Raw genomic sequence first — 21486 nt, 5'->3', positions numbered from 1 at the left:
GCTTTATTGGCTTCAACAGCACAACTCCAGATCAAGTGGCATCTATCTTTATCTTCTTTAAGTCTATTCACACTTTTTCGTTTGTTTGTTTGTTTGTTTGACATTCTTGTATTGATATGACTCTGAAAGAAAACAAGGGAATCATGGAGTATGTAGATCGGTGTAAATTTGTGAAAAGTTTTGCATACTTTTCTTACATTTTCTTGGCTTGACTTGTCACACTTGCTTTTAATCCCCAGCTGACATGAAAACACACAGATGACACTGTAAAAGCAAATGTTATATTTAACCATTTGATGCCGTTTCTTTATAAAAACACAGTGGAACTCAAAACCAATGTATATCTCCACAAGGGCAGATACGTTTTTGTTGCATCAATAACTTTCAACATTAAATGTAATATGTTATACCAAGGGCTGCACGGTGGTGTAGTGGCTAGCACTGTCACCTCACAGCAAGAGGGGCCCGATCCCCGAGTGGTCCTTCTGTGTGGAGTTTGCACGTTCTCCCCGTAGCAGCGTGGGTTCCTCCGGGATCTCCACATGCAGCTTAGGTTATTTGAAGACTCAAAATTGCCCGTAGGTGTGAATGTTTGTCTGTCTCGATATGTGCCCTGCGATAAACTGGCCTGTCCAGCGCCCCGCGACCCTGAATAGGATAAGCGGTAATGGAATGGAATGTTATACCAAAAATGTCAACGGTCATAGGTTTTGGTTTTCCTTTGTATTTGGTTTGAGCATTGGGACTGACTCGGTCATTGACTCTTACACAGCAAATGTGCCTGAATTAAAAAAGTTTTATTTCAGTTTCAGCTTTAGTTAGACGTCATCTCTTTGCACTGCTTTTCACAAACATACTTCCTTGATGGAAGTCTTAGCACATGCACGCAACCCCTTAGAAACCCAGTTACACGTATACTGTACATGGCCAACAAATCAGGTTTTTCTCGCATAAAGAACTCTAGCTGTGTTATCCAGTTTTTTTTCTAGACTAAGCAGGATGTTGAGACAATAGTTACTGATCACTGGTCAGGTGTCTGAACCTGACAGTTAAAGGATTACCTCAGTGCATTTTGAATCATTTGACAGCTCCTCCGTTCTTTTCCACTAAGCCAGCAGTGTGTAGTGTGTCTTTTTGACTTCAGCCTCTCTGAGAAACAACGCATTTCATCACTACAGTCATTGATTTCCCTCGCTGTAAAACAAACTCGGCTCTCCGTGATTCACTCTATGTCCTGTTCTTGTTTTGTTTTCCTTCTTTCAGTCTGTTTTCTCATATCCCTGTAACTCTCTATGCTCTATTGTGTCCTCTAACTAATATCTTCCCTTTTCAATACATGCCTTGCAACACACATCCCACTTTACCCCTTGTTCACCTGCTGACATCAATAACTCTTGTATGTTGCAGTCCTCCAACTTTTTAAAGTATAATGCTACAATTATAAACAGGGAGGAACTGCATAAGTTTGTGGTCAGAATGTGTAAGGATAAACTGTAAATACCATTACTTGCTTGCATAATAGAGTTTATAAATGAGAGAATGTGATCAGCGACATTGCTCAATATTGCGTTGGGTGCAGAGTTATCATGAGCTCATTATAATAAAAGATTAAATAAACTTTGAGTTTAAGAGCGAGGTGTAAAACTTGTCTTAGCTTCGACTATATTACTGAAGGCTTATAAGTGCAGCACAAAGCTACTGTAAAAGTGATCTGGCACAGCTTTTTTTCAGCTTCCTCTTATGCAAGGCAAAGCAGCTGCAGCTTTTCAGTCACAATACTTGAGGTGTAGCCACCGATCCACATGCTGCAGTACCTCCTCAAAGCAGGACGAACATCTGCACTTTCAAATTTCAGATTTTCAGATTTTTCACGAGTTATTTATGATGACGAAAAGTGTACATTTGTTTTTGACTGTTAATTAATTCTATATTTTGTACAGATTCTTAGCTTTGCTGCTTTCAAGTCTCTTTTTATTCCAATACAAAGTATTGCATTTATTTTACTGCTAATACTTTTTGATCTTAATATGCCATATGATCAGTGATGCAAATGCTGTAAATGTTAAATGTTTTTCATTTAATTTGTCTGCAGCACTAGCTTGCTCCTTAGCTCTTACTGCGTCCCCGGGTCCCATTCAGGTACCATCCTGCAACTTTTCTTTTCATTTCTTTGAGTCCATTTGCCATAACTAGCTCTCTGGCTCATTTTAGCCATTCACTTTAATTGCCTCACTTCCCTCATTACTTCGGCGGTAGTATGCCCACTGGTGTCCACCTCTTCCCCATCCTTTTTGTCCACACGCTGTGACTTTTGCTCATTGCAACTGCCTACTACTCATCTCAGTTTTAGTCCTGGGTTGCTTGCTGGTTATAATTGCCACTTTATCTGCCATTTTCTTAGCCTCTACCTCTCTTGCTGTGTCCCTTGCCCATTTTGTTTTAAGCTGCGAAGCCATAACAACCTCCCCTGTTTGCTAGTTTGCTCCAGTGCTATTCACTCTAGTTTTTTATACTGTCTTTGCTCTTTACCCTTTTAGCTTTCTCCCCCTGACTGGCTAGTATCTCTTGTTGTGCCAGCAATACCTTCCACAAGCTTTTTACTCTCTGTCTAGCTTTCCTCTTTGCCCTCTGTGCCATCAATGTTATTTGAATTGCCATATCTTCAATTCCCTCTTTTACTTTCCACCCCTTCCATATTCATCTAGCCTTCTTATCAACTCAAAAGCCATGTCTCTCCATCTCACAGCTATAGCTACCATAAAGGCTTTGGATGCCTTTCTTACTCTTTGCCCTCTTGGGCTTCTCTTTAATTCTCTTGCCGGCCATTAATGGCCATTGGTCTGCCACAGTCCCGCTCACTGGATTTCACTTTTTGCCTTCCCCTCTGTCCTTTTTGCCTTGAGGCTGGCGTGCTTACTTTAACTGTCTCTCAATTTCTCTGGTGGCAGGAACTTACTGAGAGTCTTCATAAGTAATAGGTCCAAGTCAGATTTGTGGAGCCCCATAGAGATTCTTGCTCGAGTCTTTGCAACACTGCTGAACCTGAAATAAACTGGCAAGATCTTTTTTTCATAGCCTTTTGCCCGTCTGCTCCCCAGTCCCCACATGCTTTTACCTAAACCCATTTTTATCTGTTTCCCCTTTTCCTCTCGGTTTCACATTTCATTGCCCTCTCCCACCTCTTATTCCGTCATCCTCTCTCTTCCTCTCACTGTGCCTCTGTCATGTTATTCTTCATTACTTCTACCAGTCTACCGTTTCTCTCATTTCCCTCTCCTCTTTCTTCATAGTTTGTGAGCTTAACCCTCTCTTTTATATTTTCATCAGACCCTGCTTGTTTCCACCTCCTACTTTTTAAAATCCATTATTCCTTTTCTTTGTCGTGCATTTCCACAATTTCCTCAATGTCTCTTTTTTCCCCTTGCACCTGTGTTCTACCTGACCCTTTCCTATGTTTCCAAAATTGTTATCCCGAGTTAATCCCTCGCTCTTCACTTCCTATTTTCCTCTGCAGTCCTTTATCTGTGCTCCCTTGCAATCCTATCAGTTGGGTGCAGCTATTCAAACCTCACACTTATTCTTCACATGGAGCTGCTTTCAAAACACCGGAGAAAAGAGGGAATAGGAGAGCGGAGTGGGAAGTGCAAAGGAACAATCTTGCAAAGTTTTCATTAAATCCAGAGTGATTTATACTCAGTAGAATGATCTAGCTTTGTAAACAAGCAGCCCATATTGTATGAATATCCTCGGCCGATATTTACTGTGCACCAATTTTGCTTTTGCTTCTTAATAAGCTAACATAAAAGCCACATCAGATTATAAGCTTAAATAGACGTTTACTTTCTCTTGAGTATCAGTGGCTTGGTGAGAACATGAACTTGTGACTCATTTCACTTTTCAGGCAGTCTTCTCTAGCTTGAATCTAAACCTCAACTGATATGGCAAGTGATTCAACAGTTCTTTTGGTTTCTTCCGCAGGTCTGGTCGTAAGAGAAGCCAGTATAGAAATTACACGGCAGCAGGTCGAGGAGCTGTTTGGTCCTGAAGATTACTGGTGCCAGTGCGTGGCCTGGAGCTCCGCTGGAACCACCAAAAGCCGCAAGGCACACGTCCGCATCGCATGTGAGTACAGTACTGTAAGCACGCATGTGTAAACATGGAGAGTATGGGTGAGTCATTGTTCTTATACTCACAGATACGTTTTAATATGTTCAATTTGTACATGCCATAAAAGACCTGCATCTTTTTTTCTTTTCAAAAATTAAAAGACAGCCTTCAAAAAAACACGCAAGCAGACAATCGTACATGCACAGAGGTCAATATAGAGAGATAATTGTAGCTCTTATTCATGACAATTCTAGGAATATAACTTAGACCTCTATCCTTTTGATGTGCAGAGGCACATTACTGCCATGAGGTAAACATTGTAATGAGAAAGACTCATAGGAAAAAACTTGTAGCCGGGTAGAACCTTCAAAATAGCTTTTTCTAGGCAGAGACTTAGCTCTATAACTTCACCATCAGTAGCTTCCTGTTATGGTCTGGTGAAGAATTTAATTTGACAACTGGGAGTCTGACTATAAGGTCACCAACAGAACACAGGCCAGACTAAACCCAGGCACACTCAATATCACTATAGCAGACAGTGTACCGCGTACCACTGCATACACAGTGATCACATCGGGAAATCATTTTTGGATTGTGGACCTAAACAACAGTCCAGGGAAAAAGAAAAAGGTTGAATCTTATTCTGAGTGATCGTCACTTGACGGCTTCGCAGCAACCGTGTGACAAGGGAGTTGAGATGTTTGATAGAAATCACCAAAGAAAACGTGTTTGTTCTTTCAATGTAAGCCTCATATAACAGAATGGATTGTCCCTTCAAAGCTCCTTTCACTGGCCTGAGAATTGAACCCACAGCAGTAGTTTTCCAAGCGTCATTGCTCTGGTCAATTCAGCCATATAAGACAACTGGGACTCATCTTGAGTGCTCGGGTTATAGAAGGGTCAAGCAGAAAAAGAAATACCAGTAACAAAATCGACCCCACCTCTGTGGCTTACACTGACAGTGTGGCTCTGCTTGAGTGAACACTCAAAAGGACAACTGGGGGCCTTTGACAGAGTCCATTCAGCAGACACTCAACAAACTGCACACGTCCCCATATTTAGTACTTTAACAGACAGTATCGTTCTAACAGACACGCAACCTGGAAATCTTGTTTTCCCAGGTTGGTCTTGTTCATGCTGCAGAAGGAAATCCATCATGTTGACCCTTGGTTTTTATTCAGGCTATTTTATTTGGCTGTCATTTTCACTTTTGCAGGTTTTGGATGCTTCATTTATTTGTGGACGTTCTGACTTACATACGTATTTATTTCTTTGACGTATTTGCATTTTGAAGGAAGCTAACAAAAAATTCACATTTTGCTTAGGTATCTAATCTACTTAAAACACTGAAAGAAATAATAAAGTAAATATATAATTCTGAAGATGAATTCACTTTTCATACATTACAATTATAGATCACAAATTGCCTAGTGTGTAGCTAACCTATGGTAGGCGTATACACTAGATCAGGGCATGTATTCTGTAGACCACTACATTGTATTTAAATTGACCCTGTACCAGATCATTTAGATATAGTAAATGTACACTTGTACATTCATAGAACAATGAGCTAACACAGTATACAATGCATAATTACAGTTGTGTGGCAGTTTCTCAATTATTTGACTTGTAAGACCATTTGGATTTAGAACAGAGCCTCACTACTCTCTGCATTGCTCTGGTATGTGAGGATGTTTTTCTGCCTGTCAGCAGAGAGTTAGTGACACAGTCAGAAATATCCTTCTAAGCTCCGCTAATAACATTGGCGAATGGAATGGGCCCTCCTCCGGGTGCAATGAAGGCTTTGTAATGTGCTGTTTTTGGCTTACGTTGGGGCTGATACACGCTGAGAGACAGATGCAGCCAAGCGTACGTATACAGGCTTCTGAGTTTCTCTGAGGTAAACACGTGAATGTAGACACCAGCAGCACAGATATGTACACATATTCAGAAGTGAAGCCCACCTTGTTCACTGGCTTACCTTTCCAGAAAGGTATAGCTGATGTATGAATGTATGGCTGGGTGTATATGTGTGTGTGTGTGTGTGTGTGTGTGTGTGTGTGTTTGCGTGTGTGTGTGTCTGCGCCTCAGTCTTATGTATTCATACATTACTTACACCATGAATAGTTCTATAAGTCACCTGCTACCCCTAACTACAAAAATGTTTTGCTAAAATTACTGAACATATTTACATCTTATTTACCTACTTTGGACTGTTAAAGGGTTGCCCAGTTTTAAAGTTCTAGTGGTCTACACTAAATCTTAAATCGGCAAACTAGTATGTTACCTATCTTGCATCATTTCCCTCCTTTTTCCAATCAACTCTCAACATTCTTCACACAGCGTATACAGTATTTCACACACGTAAGACCTCTTTGGGAGGTTAGGCAGAGGGATGGTGATGGAGGATGCCTCTAGGAAGGCTTGAAGGGCCAATAGATATCAGGGAGGAGAAAGATGATAGAACTGCCTCTCTTTGACTTTACGCTCTCTTTTTTTCTCATCGTTGCCTCTCATTCCTTTCTTTTTTATGTGGTGTGTATTTTCCTTCTGACTTTGTCTGCCCCTTCGTCCTTCACTTTCTCTCTTTGTATTATAACAGTGATTTCTCCCTTAACCAGATCTGATTACACTCAGCCCCCTCTTGTGATAACCTTTTACTTCAAATCGACCCAACCTCCTGACCTACCCCGCTTTCGGCTCCTATTTGAATCTACTGTTGTGATTAAAATGCTTCCTGGCAGCTAGAGCTTGCTGAGCAAAGTGTCTTTTTTTTTACCGCACCATGCAATAGCAATTCAGCATTTCTCTCCTGCATTCCCATCTCCTTTTCCCACTCATTTCCTTATTTCCCCACTCCTATTGTCTCTTCTTACTTTTTTCACGCTTTGCTCATGATCATGTGCTCATTGTTTCGTTCTCTCACTTGTGCGCCCTTTTTTTCGCCTCTATCTTTTCACGCTCCGGTGTCTTCGGGCTGGTTTAATAACTGTAGAATTAACACTCCAAGGCATTATGTAAATACGCAGTTTGTAGCTGGATAATGACAATCAGTGTCGTGGCTGTAAACCTGTCAAAAACACAATCAGAGATATTAAATCTCTGAGTGATTAGTTGGTCTTTTGGAGCAGGCCACTTCAGCTAAGTTATGAGTGTGCGCAGGCAGCCTGATTCAAGTTTATAAAGTAGGTGAGACGAACACACACAAACACCTACACTCAGTTATTCACAGCATTGCAGGTACGTACATAAGGGTAAGCAAAACAGACACACAAATGGGCATGCAGTGTCAGTCATGCTCTTTGGCCCTGCAGCTCTCAGGTCGAGTCTTTCTCCTTCAACGGATTAGCAATATGTCAAGGTCGCACTGACACACAAACACACGCACATGCATCCACACGCAAACACCCAGAGACACACAAATTTCAGATGATGGCAATTTGTTCTGCCACCTCTCCACTGAGACATGTGTGTGCATAGCAATCAGGAGTCCAGACACTAGGGGAGACAGCAACCCAGACGGCTCCTTGTGTCAACTGGAAAATGTCTGTTAGTGAATTTCTCCTGTTTTGTTTATGATGCAAATGTCTCAGCTGCATGAATGTAGGTTTCCCTTCATCATGGATGAATTGGACCAAGGAAAACAAGACTCAACAGGGATTTCTTGTGTTCGATTTTAAGCATTGATTAAAACCAAACTCTTCTACACTCATTTTGGATTAAACCTGCATGTTGCTTACAACCATATAAGCATGCAGTTGTACCTCAGCAACTGGAAACAACTGCAGTATGTTAGCCAAACTCTCAGGTATGACACTTGCTCCACAGCGCAGAAACCAAATTTCCCCGACAACCACAGTCTCAATGACATTTTTCCTTTTATTTGCATGAAATGGCTTGCTTAGCAGTTTCAGAAATGCATATTCAAATCAGAACTGATTTGCCAAAAGATCCAGGCTGTGTCTCCCTTCACACTCACCCCGACACTTTTGCAAACGCTATCGGTGGAAAACCTACAGCGTTTTTCTTTGGATGACATTATCAAGAGAGTCTTGGTTTCTGGCTTTGAGCTAGATCTCATGATGCTCACAAACGCTGAATAAACATTTTCATAGTGAGAACCCATAGCGCGTGTGTGTGGATGTGTGGTTATGATGTCTCGCCATCGCTGCAAGCCACAGAGCTTTTCCCCAGATGTCAAGGACGGCTTCAGCAGACTCCTAAGTGTTAAAGTGGTAAGCCAGAGTGTTGATGTAACTGCACAAAACTAAAGTCACTTTCCAAAGTCCAAGCGTGGCGAACTACAGAGTCGCTAAGGTGACTCCCGAACAGTTCATTGTGCAAGTCTGCAGGTCAAGGGTCAGAACAAAAAAAGAATGATTTTTGCAAAAAGGAACTAAATACAATGGAGTTGTTAAGCATTAAGCACAAAGACAGATTCAATAAATGCATCACCAGAGCTGAGATCTATAATGGTTGAAAGTAAAAAATATATTTTCAGTTGAAACAAATGTTAGTTAATTCATGAATGTTTGCTTTTGCTGGAGCACAAATTGCTATTTATATCAGTGTAACATTGGCATTGTATTGACTCTTCCAACATACCGTCAAAAGAGAAGAACAGTCCGTGGTGACGTTTAAAACATTCTACACTAACAGCATTTCCTTTACTTTGATCATTTGTTTTCACTGAGGATCACAAGTGAACAGTTTCAATCATTTCATCTGTTGTGCTTCAGATTGCCAGTGCCATGTCAGCGAAGAGAGTTGTGTACTTGTTCAAAACTCGACTGTGGATGGAAATACCTTGTCTGATGTCTCGGGCTGATCACAGGTTTGGGAAGTGTTGAAATGACAGGGTGGAGAGTTCCATGAGGAAAGTGGAAAGAGACTCTCGAAAGTCACTTAGAGAAAATGACTCCCTACATAACCACAGTGAAAATGACTGTGACACTCAACGTCACAGAACACCTTCAGCACTTCATTTTTGATATTTAATTTGAAGACGAAGGTATGAGTGCCCGAAGATTGAGGAGGTACCCGACTATACTCTGCTACAGCTCTAACAAATACTAAATGCCTTTTTAATTCAGGACATATTGTCATGAAAAAAACGTCCATGATTTTGCATAAATATTCCATATCATTGAATATATTTCAAAACGTTTTATATGATCACAAAGTTGATGCTAATCCAGCTTAACATTATTATGCAGCACATAGTAAAGTTATTTGGTTACTTGTAAAAATCAGACCATGTCATGACTCTCGGCATATATTACATATTATTATAGCCACAGCAGGAACTCCATTGTTTTACCTTAACTTTAATACAAATGTGTTTTAATTACACCTCAGTTACATTTCTTTTTTCCTAATGTTTATTTAATATTACCTTACCCGCTTGTGTGCTCTATCACTTACTTTCCATTGCATGCCATGGTGTGGGTGTCCAAATGATCCTCCCTGTGACTTAAGGAGAGTACTTTGCTTGCTTTTTTTTCTTACCAAGAATCTCACATTGCTCTTTATTGCTCGAGCAGCTCCACCAGGGAAAACCGTTATGATTTGGCATGGGCTTGCATGCAGGCAGAGGCACCCATTTTGGATAATTGCTCTGAAATGTGCTTATGCAAAGGTGCCTGAGGCAACAAACTCACCACAAAAAAATAATAACAGTTTTAGTTGAGCAGTGGAAGAAGTTTTAGAGGGAGAAGGAAGGAGGCAGAGAGGAACGGGGAGGGAGGGAGACGAGGAGGCTGAGAGAGAGGAAAAAGAGGAGTTTATGCAAGAAAGGTCATCTTCTGAATAGATGCTTACACTGCTTTATTGTGTACACAGCGTATAAGGTGGTTCACACTGAAGAACTCTCTAGGTTGCCCTCTGTACTTTTCAACCCTGTTGCAGTTCTAAGTTGTGCAGTGAATTTATTTCTGCTTTCGTTATATTTATGAAGCTGGATAGTGTTTGGAAGTGAATTGGGGTCAGTGAATTGATAGGACACAGCTGTCCTTCCTCCCCTGTGCACACATTTCCCTCGGGGAACACATTTGCACACATGCACAGAAACACACACCTTCCATTGAGGTGAATTTGTGGTCCCCCTGGTGCCGTGGACACAATGTCACATTGCCTCATTCTCTAAAACACACACACACGCTCGTAACACTATTGCTACCGAACTGGCAAAAAGTGTGTCTGTCATGGCCTGCTATAGCTTAGCACTATGTGGGAATATGTGTGAGTGTGTGTGAGTGTGTTGTCTGTTCATCCCTCGAGCGGTTTTCTTTAATCTCCTTTAATTTCATTCTCAATCTTTATGGAAATCAACTCTCACAACCAGCTCCTCATTTCACCATCTCCCGTACTAATTAAGACCAGGAAATTGTTCCTGAACTTGGCTGGCATGAGAGAAGTGTGTCTCAACCATCAATCACTTCCTCATTCTCTGTAGCTTGTTATTTTGCTGCGTTTACGTGTGCAGGTCTGTGTTTGTGGTCGTTTTGTGTCGTGCCTGCTTGTTAGTCTCCATCTCCTGTGTGTATTGTCCTCACTGAGACAGTATCTCACCGTCTCTGTCGCTCGCTCTTTGTCTCTCAGTATCACTCTGTGTACGCGTGTCTCTGCGTGTTGTGTGGGTAGCCATGTGGTGGATTTAGGGCTAAAGCTTTGGGTGATTACTCCCATAATGAACCATCATGCTCTGTTCAGGCTGTCATCCCCCACAGGGATTGACTGCATTATGAAGTTATCATTCAGCCTCAGCAATACTCTGTGTCCTCACATAACTCTTTTAACCAATAGAGCTCTCCACACGAAATCTGATGATGATAAGAATTATATGTATGAAATTAAACCTTGTCATTCAGGTGGGATGTTTTTCTGGAGAATGTGTGAAATCTTAGGGGTGTATCTCTAGGAAGCAGACGGCATTATAACCTCTGACGCCTTGTTCTCACATACAAATTCAAATTTCCTTTCAACTTGAATATGAATATTTGCAATATTCAGAAATAAACTACTTATTTGAGGCGAGTTTGTATGCCTCACTTGTCCTCATATTTACAAAACTCGTTGTATTGCCTCACTTGGAAAGACATTGCTAGCTTAAACTACATTTCTGGTGTGTGCCTGCACAAGTTAGAAGTGCAGAGGCCCACTAATTCTGGATATTAGTAATGTTAGCATGTATGAACACACATGATGAATTTTTTGGTCAAAGACACATTTATCAGCTGTCACCAAGTCACTGTTTGATGTGCATTTCATTGCATTGATCATAGAGCCTGACAAACGTTTGCACTATTCATTTAACAGCCAAAACACACAGTGACAGTGTGAGTTGTCTTACCTTAAATTTACATTTACATTTACCCTCAGAGGTTTCTGTGCAAAACTGTACTGCACTTTATTAAAATCCCTACATTTAAATAGTTAATGTTGCAGCTTGAGTTAAAGTGGAGCTACAAACGTCACAATTACAGCGCTTAGTAATTCATCAATTCACCACAGCCCCTTATGCTTCCCCAGTATTTGAGTCTGTCTATGTGAATGGGGGAGAGAGTGATTCATGATTCAACATTCAAACAGTTGAATACAACTCAATATGAACCTTCAAAACTTCTTATACTTTTGTAAGCTTGGGCAGATTTTATGTCTCCCCTTGTCTTTGTAGGATTGGGATCATGATGAAGGAGATGTAATCAAGATTGATGGCTGGGAGGTTTTTATGGATTGCTGGTTGGTTTTGAGAGAGATGAGGCAGATAAATACAGATGATACAAGGTGGACTCACTGACATGAGCTTCTACTGAGTGGCTTGATATAGAGACTGTGGTGGACAAGTATTTAGGTGAAGACCAAACAGGTGGTTTTGGTATTAAGAAAGAGTTAGGTCCTGCTGTGTGCTGCCAACTTCTCCTTCCTTACTTCTCTCTCGCTCTGCCTCTCATCTTTCAACCCCCCACCTGCTGCCCCCCCATCCCCCCCCATTTTACCTCTCCTTCTCTTTCACTCCGCTTCAATGTCTGATAGCCACTGTAAGGTGACTGTCCTGATGAAATACCCAGAGAGTGACTCTGAGTCGACCAGTTCGGCATTAAAGAAGTGTCTGTGTGTGTGTCCACAAATGGTGTTCCACAGCTGATGGATAAGGTGATTAAGAGCACACCTGGGAACCAGGAGAGGAAAAGGACACAAGGATAACACACACACACACACACACGCTGTGTCCTCCTATGGATGTTTTCCGTATGGTTTTAAAAACGAAAGGGCAGAGGAGAGAGAGGATTTGTCTTACACAGCTGCCGCCGTCCTTTACAAACTAACAAAGTGACTCTCAAACTCTTCAAAGTGAAAGTTTTTACTTGATGCTGCCATATCAACAAACCTCTGGATATCACTTTGAAATACACACACCCTGTTCCTGCAGACACAGTATGTAGCCAATGTAATGAATCATCCTTACATTCTGACTTAAATTCAATTTGCAATATGGAAACTCTATCATCCAGTTACAAATGTTGCTCTCCCATACATATGCATGCATGTCAAATAGACACATCCATGTCCGTGTGTGCAACAAATCAATATTTGTAGCTATGTGAATGGATAAGACGTTTTGCAGATCTTTTTATCCAGATCGTGTAGAGTCCGATCAGAAATAAGATCACAAACCTCTGAGTTGCACCCAGAAGCTTGAATGAAAAAAGCTCCGTCCCCTCCATATGGTCTCATTTAGAAATACATCACAGCATCGGATCAGCATCATAAATAAAGTCACCTGCTAAGTCCCGCAACATTGCCACCCCTCTCAGCTTACAATTTGTTTTACAGCCTTTTTGTACGGCAGGCTAATTATTGTAACATGTGTTAAGCCCAGCTGCCAATATGGGGATATATGCATTCAGCACGCTGTATGCTGTATGGCAGCAGACTAGGGAGGTGGACAGAAAAGTGAAAGACAATGGCAAGAGTGAATGGCATTACAGCGTCAGACGAATTTTATAAAGTAGTGTAGTGAAAGAAATTCCCCGGGAAAGAGTTGCAGAGGCAAGACAATAGTGCTGAACATCAGCAGCTGAAGAGTGGTTTCCCCTTTTGAACCCTCGCAATGAATACAATTCACTCTTTTGTGTATAACAAGCGTGGTCTCTGACAAAAATGTATTCGGCAAAAGGATTTGTGAAACAAAACTGTCCATCCATCCATTTATCCGTCCACCCACAAGAGTTTTATTTTGTGTTTTCACTCACGTCCTTCAACGCCTTCACTCCATCCTGCTTTCTTTTGTCTTTCTTTCCGTCAGTCTTCTTTAAATGTCTTGTTCATTGTCTTAAAGTCTGCTGCTGTGAGCATTTTTCCCGTCCAAAATGAAAACAGCTGAGCCCTCTCTGAAACGTCCTGTTGAGGAAATGGCAGTGCATTCCACGCTGCTTTGTAATGCTGTCATTTATCACAGCATGTGGACCATTAGTGTGAATCATTTATTGTCTTTGGCCTGCTTGAGATCCCCACACTCCGGCATGTCTACATGGAACGACAGCAGGGTTAAAATATTGTGCGTAGTGATTGGTGGGTGAACATGCAACAAAAGCAGCCTGTGTTCAATGTGTGAAGCAGCTAATGCACTGAAAGCATGATCAGCTTTGTGTGTGTCTGTGCGTATAAAACTGTTTTAACATTCTTAACATGCAAACGTTGTCTATCTGTGAGTGTGTGCGTGCGTGCGAGTGTGTGTGTACACCCTTGTGAGCAGCACTTGCCTCTAAGAATATACAGCTAAGTGTTTTTCCTTGTTGTGTACATTTCTAAAGTGACAGGAGAGTGGGAGAAGTCAACATATGCATGGCTGACTTCAACCACCGACTCCATAATTACTGTGTCATTGTTGCAGCGGAAAATGAGGTAATGAGCCCGCTTTACAATGACACGGCACCATCTCCTAAATGGGCTCCCTGACTGCTGAATCACAGGATGCTTCTGCAAAATGGCCTCCCACACAAGTCCGCTTTCCATTGGGGCTTTTTGCTTTGATCAGTGTGCTGATCTGTGAGCTTTTTCACTGGCTACTTAAGCAAAATTTCCACCACTGTATCGTAACCATATCACTTCAATTAAATCAATATGTTATCCGGTATCAGTATGATGTAATCCGTAGATCCTTTTTGTCATAGTCTCTCTGGCTCGCCTAATAACCTGTCCTTCAACAGTCATTAAGTTTCCTGTCTCTCTTTGTCTCTTTCCCCAGACCTGAAGAAGTCATTCGAACAGGAACCTCTGGGAAAGGAAGTATCTCTGGAGCAGGAAGTGCTGTTACAGTGTCGACCTCCGGAGGGCATACCATCTGCTGAGGTACGTGCAGCGTTATTGTTAACCTTAAGTTGAGGTGAATGTGAAGCAGGACGTCTGATTAAGAGACAGGATTTCTAGAAAAGAATGAGAGAGAGATGTAGCATGAAGACAACAGAGGATGTGAACAAAATGGAAAAGAATCATCAACTCATTGAACCATCTAACTGTGAATGACGGACAGCAGAACATTGATGGGCGCATGCACTTTTTCACAGTCAGTGGTTGAAGGGTGTGCTGAATGAAAAAGTATTTTGACTTTTTTGCTTAGCCTTTTTAATTGTGTCTGAACTGGTACGACTTAATATCTCAAAATCAAAAATACAGCAACTGCAAACACCCATTCCAACATGGAATAGTCCCAAATGTCCATTTGTTAACGATGTAACTGAGACAAACAATGACTTAATCACAGGAGGAACAAATGAAAACAATGAAACTAAATAAATTTCACACTTTTTCCTATAACATGTTTTCAGAAACATAAAGCATCACATTGTACAACGGCATTCATGTTGAAGTGTCACAGTGAGAAATCAGGGAAACAGCCCGAATCTTGTTTTGAGTGACAGTTGCTTGAAAGCTCTGCTGCAACGAGGTAACACTGATCCAAAGTTTAAACTTAGACTTAAATGTCCCCAGAGAGCCAATTTGAGTTTCAGCACAACTGTCTCAGAGTGATGAATTTAGGCTAAACCTCTGCAGTCTCTCTTGCTGTACCTGAGCTTTGCAGGAAATAATGAGGATAATTAACAGAAGTGGAAATTGCCTGCTTTTCTTCAAAAGGACTGGGAGATACTATCATGTACCTTTTCATTAGCACGGATGAACATATTGGTGAAGAGTGAACAGAAGGGAATAAACTAGCAGGAAAGGGAAAACCGCACAACTGGTTGAGTTCACTTTGGTGGAAGTTTGGACCAAATCACTACATCATTGTTTTGGCCATTTAAGATGCGTGACTTTTGCTCAAGAGCACTTGACACATACATGCTCGCAACTTCACAACACTACCCTCGTCAATGCAAGAGAATATTGTGTATGCTGCTACTACATTGTCAGCACATCGACATTTTATTCACTCATCGACCGTGTCGTGCAGTGAACATCCACTTTGGCGAAGCCACACGTGTCACTTCCACTCCCTGAGGGCCTTAACTACAGTGAAGAACCTCATTCGCAATTCAGATATTTCTTTACTTTGCTGGTTTCATCTGGCTGCGTTCCCTCCTGAATGGATAAAAAGACATAATTTCATTTAGTTGGTCGCTGGGGAAGAGCGGCACAGCACTTGGAAAGGGCTGCGCTACCGGATAAGGAGTCTTTGAATCAGGTTTTCACTCCTCAGGGTTTGATAGTCGTTTTCAATTGCATCTAAGTACAGCTCCCCTGAGAGAGATGGGGGGGGGGGGGGGGGGGGGGGGTGGAAGGGGGTTGAAGGAGAGGGGGCGAGGGAGGTACTCAGACAGACCGCTGTACAAAGTGGAGGGAGAGTGAGTCGGTGAAGGTGGGGCAGAAAAAGAATTAGACAGGAGGTTTGGAAAAAACGCAGTTATCTTTTCGTGTCCTTTCACTTCTAGAAATCTCTGAGGTTAATCAAGTGTTATATATTCATCATATTGTGACATAGGTTACTTTAAACAGCTATTTCTCACTCATGTTGTCTCTCTTTCTGACACACAACCCCGTTTACACTCACAACTCACGCTCCTTCCTCTTGAGACAGATCTCAAAGCCAATGACTCATTACTACTGCTGCCTCATCTGCTTTCTTTATTTTTGACACCTGTTGGAACATAATACATTCATGCACACAAGCACAAAGGCACGGACGCACACTGAGAGCTCTTTTTCGAGTGTGTTCAATTTGCTACCTTTCCCATTCCTTTCTCCTGTCATAATAGGATCTCAGGGCAAGTGGATTGGTCTGTCTCCCCCTGCAGTACATCTATGTCCAAGCTGATTAGAAGGATTTAGTTTTAAAACCTGCTGATGACCTCAGGTTGTAGCTCACCTTTTTTCTTTTATCTCTTCTGACTTTCTATTTCTCTTTGCTCTTATCATGTCCATTCTCTTTGCCATTCTCATTTCCTTTTTCTCTAACTCGCTCCTCCACACACTTACTCACACACACACATACACACAGAGACAACCATCTTTTTTGTCTTTGATTGACAGCTCTGGGGTCCTGTGACCTCTCTAAAAATGTTCTAATATTAGCGGGTGTTGTTGCCTTGTCGACCAGTTGACGACTGCTGTAAAGTTGTCAATGCGATGGGGTTGGTGCCCTGATACGTGATACCCAGATCGTAATGCCCAGCTGGCATCACGTGGCTGTCAACATGCCACACCAAAGCATTGACTCACACACACACACACACACACACACACACACATTAAAGCATGACAAGAGGTACACTAAGGGACAGATTATCCAGTGATCATTTTAACTACTGCACAACTGTTAGCCGTGAGAGGTCAGGGTCAAACCAATCCAAGATTGCAAAGAAAATGACTAGACACCAACCAATGCACCATTATTTCCTTTTCACTTTCCTCTGACAGTAGGCTACTGCTCTTGTCATCAGTCAGTCTCCTCTGTGTTTTCCTCCCCTCTCTCTTTCAATCTAAAGCTCCTGAGAGACACAATTTCAGGCATTGCGAAATCCTTGAGAAACATCTAAATCTCTTTAGACTGCGATAGAAAGCCTTTAAAAGCTGATGGAAAGCTATTGGATTCAGCAGGGAGGGTTCGGCAGTTCAACTGGAAAGGCTTTATGGACACAGAGGGTGAATTCAGAGAACTTGCAACAAGTGCAGCACAATGTTCACTTTCGATGAAAAGTTTGATTTGATTTTATACTTTTTTTATATTCATATATAACTTTTTTCTGGTCCAAGGTCAATTCGAACTTAGTTCTTAGAAATCTCCACTGAGGCCCAGCAGCACTGTAACATTTAGATCTGAGTGAGAGGCAACTTGTATATTTTTCCCACAAATATTGTGAGGTTCATTAGGACACTGAAGCAGCAAAAGTAGGCAGCAGCCTGACAGCAACAATACATTTTTTATCTTGAAACCCAGCGAGTAGGAGTGACCCCACAGGCCAGGCAAAGCCAGTAGACTGCACATAGCAGGTGGGGTTATGTGTGTGTGTGTGTGTGTGTGTGTGTGTGTGTGTGTGTGTGTGTGTGTGTGAGAGAGAGAGAGAGAGAGAGAGAGAGAGAGAGACTGTAAGTGTCTATGTGAATATTGTTGTGTATTCCTGCCTGCGTCTGTCTCAGCATGTGAGTGATTACCCCAGCTGCAGTGAAATAAACACATCAGTGTGTGGTGACAGGAACCCCACGTGTCTATCTCTAACACACACACACACACACGCACACATGCACGCGCAGAGTCAGACAGTAACTGGATATGTGTCTGGAGCCTGGTCAAGTTCCTGTCACATTCTTAACCACTCAATCCACACTTTAAGTTCTCCACTTAAAATTGGCTTATCATCAACCAATACATTATCTATCTGAGTTTCATCTTACACTTTAGAAGATACATTCTAAGTATAGTCAGAGACCACTTTTAGTGAGAGGTTTTATCATATATTTTACTATATTTATATCACAATAAACCTCAAGTAACATTTCACTGTGATGTGCACCAGGGTGGTGTAGGGAGATTGTCCTTGGGATTTAGATTCAAGCTGCAAGCTCCAAATCCACCAGCATTCAGCACTGTTTGTCTTGCTTTAAGTGTCCTTCAGCAAGACTCACATCCAGCTGCCAGCTCCGAGGTTGCTTTCATGTAGCCGATCACAGCCTGCAACTGAAAAGTGTTTACTTCAGGCAGTACACATACACCATATAACCAGGAAGTAGCTGGGACATTCGTAGTGTTCAAATGTGTGTTTGTGTGAATCCAGGAGGCACAGCCACACCTCACACAAAACACACACACACATTTGGCCTCCCTCGCAGTGACTATCAATGTCATTTTTTGTGAATGACTTTCTGCGTCAAACAGTGTGGAATAAGTCCAGTCACAAGCATGTGTGTGTGTGTGTGTGTGTGTGTGTGTGTGTGTTTGTGTATGGGTGTCTCTCAGTGTGCGTGAATGCCTTTTTGTGATGCAAATCACAGCAGACTTTTCTGTCAGAAAGCATCAGTGGTGCAGTTTTGCTAAAACGGTAATGGCTACCTCACTCTCACAATCGTACAGTATACTGTACACAGACGCACTGCATTTCAGTCCGTGAAGTCCCCGTTGTTAATGTGTCGTATGATGACGTTTACTTGCCGAGTTTATCTGGAGGTTATAACACCGTCGGTGGTGGATTGCTTTAAATGGACAGTGACAGTGTGAATTAATCTGTCTAACAAATAAGGCATGCTCTCTTGTGCCCAGAGATTGAAGCAGATCTATTGAATTCCTTTAGCTTTAAACTGCTTTCAGATCCTACTGGAGCTCAATGTTCCTCTCGGCCTCAACGACTAATGCTTTAAATGCTGCAAGATAAATTCTATGGAAGTTCTGAATACATCCAAAATGTCCCCAGAACCTACCAATTCTTCCATCAAAAGCTCTTTAAACTGATTTATAGGTGAAACACACATTGTATCCAGCAAAGGAATGCAAGTAGAATGGTATTTCTTTCTTTTTTTTTTTTTACTTCTGAATAAATAAAATTGAATAAACCCAAGGGATAGGAATGTTATATCAAATAAAGCCCTGGATCTTCCCATAGCTTTGCAAAAATGTTGTGACCACTACACCAGAATAATTAAAGTCATTTCATCCTGGCACACTTCTGGAGAAGCACATGTGTGTGTGTGTGTGTGTGTTTCTGTGCTCCAAAACAATTTATGTAATGCTGCTTCCCCAATAGATCCTTACCTTAATCCTCTTTGAGCTAGCATAGTAAGCCCCACAGCTCATCTCCCATCACATTTTACCTTGATCCTCAACCTCTGTCAGAAATCATCACCGTAATCCACAGATTAGTCAGCAATCTCTTCTTTTTTTTACCGAATGTGAATTATTGAAATGGTTTTAAGATTATTAAAACGCTGTTGCGACGGTCTATAACTGCAGAGCAATTTACAAATGGGGCAGATGAGGAGGAGCGACTCGTGTGATGTAGAGGTATTGTGGTTGGTTGTTGGTGTTGTCGAGAGGGATTGTGACCATTATCTAATGATGTCTGTATTCCCCACACATGAATCGACATGCACATAAGCACACATACAGTAGGCTTTATCTCCTTGACTCCTCCACTCCGTGGACTGGAAATAAGTGCAGTCTTTTATAACCACTTTGTGTTTTCAGAAAGATAGTCACACTTGCATACACAGGAAGAGGGAGAACACGTGTACTCGGTGCATCTCGTGTGAGCTGCGATTTTGAAAGGCCTTTTCATCCAGTGATGAGCCGTGTCAGTGGATTCAGACAGCAGCAGACTGCAGAACTGCGTTGGAAATGTGTGTTTTTTTCTGTTGCAGAATCTCAGCATCAGCTATCGAATCTCCTCACTATTATATTGACTAATCTCTCTGTATTTTTTTACAGTCAAAAAATGTGTGTTTCTGCTTGCACGTTTTCTCAGTACAGTCATATTTGTACAAATTTACAAAACCACCTTACCCAGACATTTATGTTGGCTTCCTCACAGGCCATTTAAGGAAACTAACAATCACAACTCGAAAAGGGGAGCTTCTCATTACATTTAGTTGCCCTGTGTTTTGTCTCCTAACTGATGACCCAACCTGCGTTGTTCTCCTCCATCCATCCATCCATCCATCCATGTAGGCCAGTGATCATAATGCAGATTTAGTTCTCTGTGGTCTGAGGTTTGAGTCTTTTTGAGACTAGGAGGTTCTTTGCCAGTGTGGTATGTAGTGGGTTGAGTGGGTGCTTGGCTCAGCAGTATGAGAGTAGGAGATAATGAAGGCGTTTGTGTAGATCCCCTCCACACCCCCTTAATTAGGATAAACTACTCTCTCCCCTTTCATTACCCATTCAAAGGCCCTGGTAAAACCATAGGATAGTCCACCTTTCTAATTAACCCTGTTTTAATGTGTTTCTGACAGTGACATGGAAAGGGTTTTATATGTGCGGGTGTTGAAACGCTGACCCTTCACTCTTTTTGTGTAATTAATGCTTATCTGTTGACTGTTTCCACTGCCTTTCTGTGTTAGATACACCCTTGCACAGTTACCCATCTGAGCTATATCTATGTCTCCATTTCCGTTCACGTCTTTTAAAGTTTTCTCACACTATTATGTGGACTCTTGTCTCTTTTTCACTTTGTCTCTCTCACTTTGTCACTATAGCTGTCTCTCAAACCCCTGTCTTTCTTGACACAGTTCTGAGACAAAGCTTTGCATTGATGGTGACATGACAGTGGAGAGTGTACTGCGTTGTCAAGCGGTGATGCCGCGCTGCCCTCGGCGGTCCTGGCAGTGTTGTCATGGATGAATGAACGCACTGTTTTGACACTAGGGTGTCAAATAACAAAACTCTGTTCTGTCAAGTTTTATGAGTTGTTAGACCTTTTAAGGAGCACAAAAAAACTTGTAAAGTTGTGCTCACAAGCCTGTAAGCCGGTTTATGCATATATCATTATAATACAGCAAACATTTTAGACACGTATTTATCAAATAATTTAACACCTAAAAATAGTCCTACTTTTGGCAATAATTGAGACATCATTTCACACACTTAACTACTTGAGCAATTGGGACATTAAATTCCTCATTTGTGACCAAGACTGAAAAAGTTTAATAAGCCAGGGCTTTGAATAATTGCTAACAATTAATTGCTTTTCCACTTACATCACTGTTTAGTTAAGTAGTCTTCAGCGAGTTACTAAAGGAGGTCATTGTCGGAGCAATTCATATTTTCATAATTGTGACTGTGTTGATAACAGAACATTATCACATGATGACCGTGTGGAGCAGAGAATATGTTTGTAATGATATGTGATCATAAAATATTTTACTGCCATAACGCAGTTCTCCATTTAACACTATGTA

General features: G+C 41.6%; 1 protein-coding gene across 1 annotated transcript in view; it reads left to right on the top strand.

Moving 5' to 3' along the window:
* LOC142957592 (netrin receptor UNC5C-like) overlaps nt 1-21486 on the top strand; it is a 174477-nt gene that overhangs the window by 99586 nt on the left and 53405 nt on the right. Inside the window, exons 3-4 of the mRNA XM_076099516.1 lie at nt 3979-4122; nt 14357-14460. Coding sequence (XP_075955631.1) covers nt 3979-4122; nt 14357-14460 — 248 coding nt within the window. The remainder of the gene's footprint in view (nt 1-3978; nt 4123-14356; nt 14461-21486) is intronic.

The sequence above is a fragment of the Anarhichas minor genome, unplaced genomic scaffold (genome assembly GCF_050575085.1).
Source record: "Anarhichas minor isolate MPS153535 unplaced genomic scaffold, ASM5057508v1 ptg000025l, whole genome shotgun sequence".
Lineage (NCBI taxonomy): Eukaryota > Metazoa > Chordata > Actinopteri > Perciformes > Anarhichadidae > Anarhichas > Anarhichas minor.
This window is presented reverse-complemented; position numbering and strand designations above follow the sequence as displayed.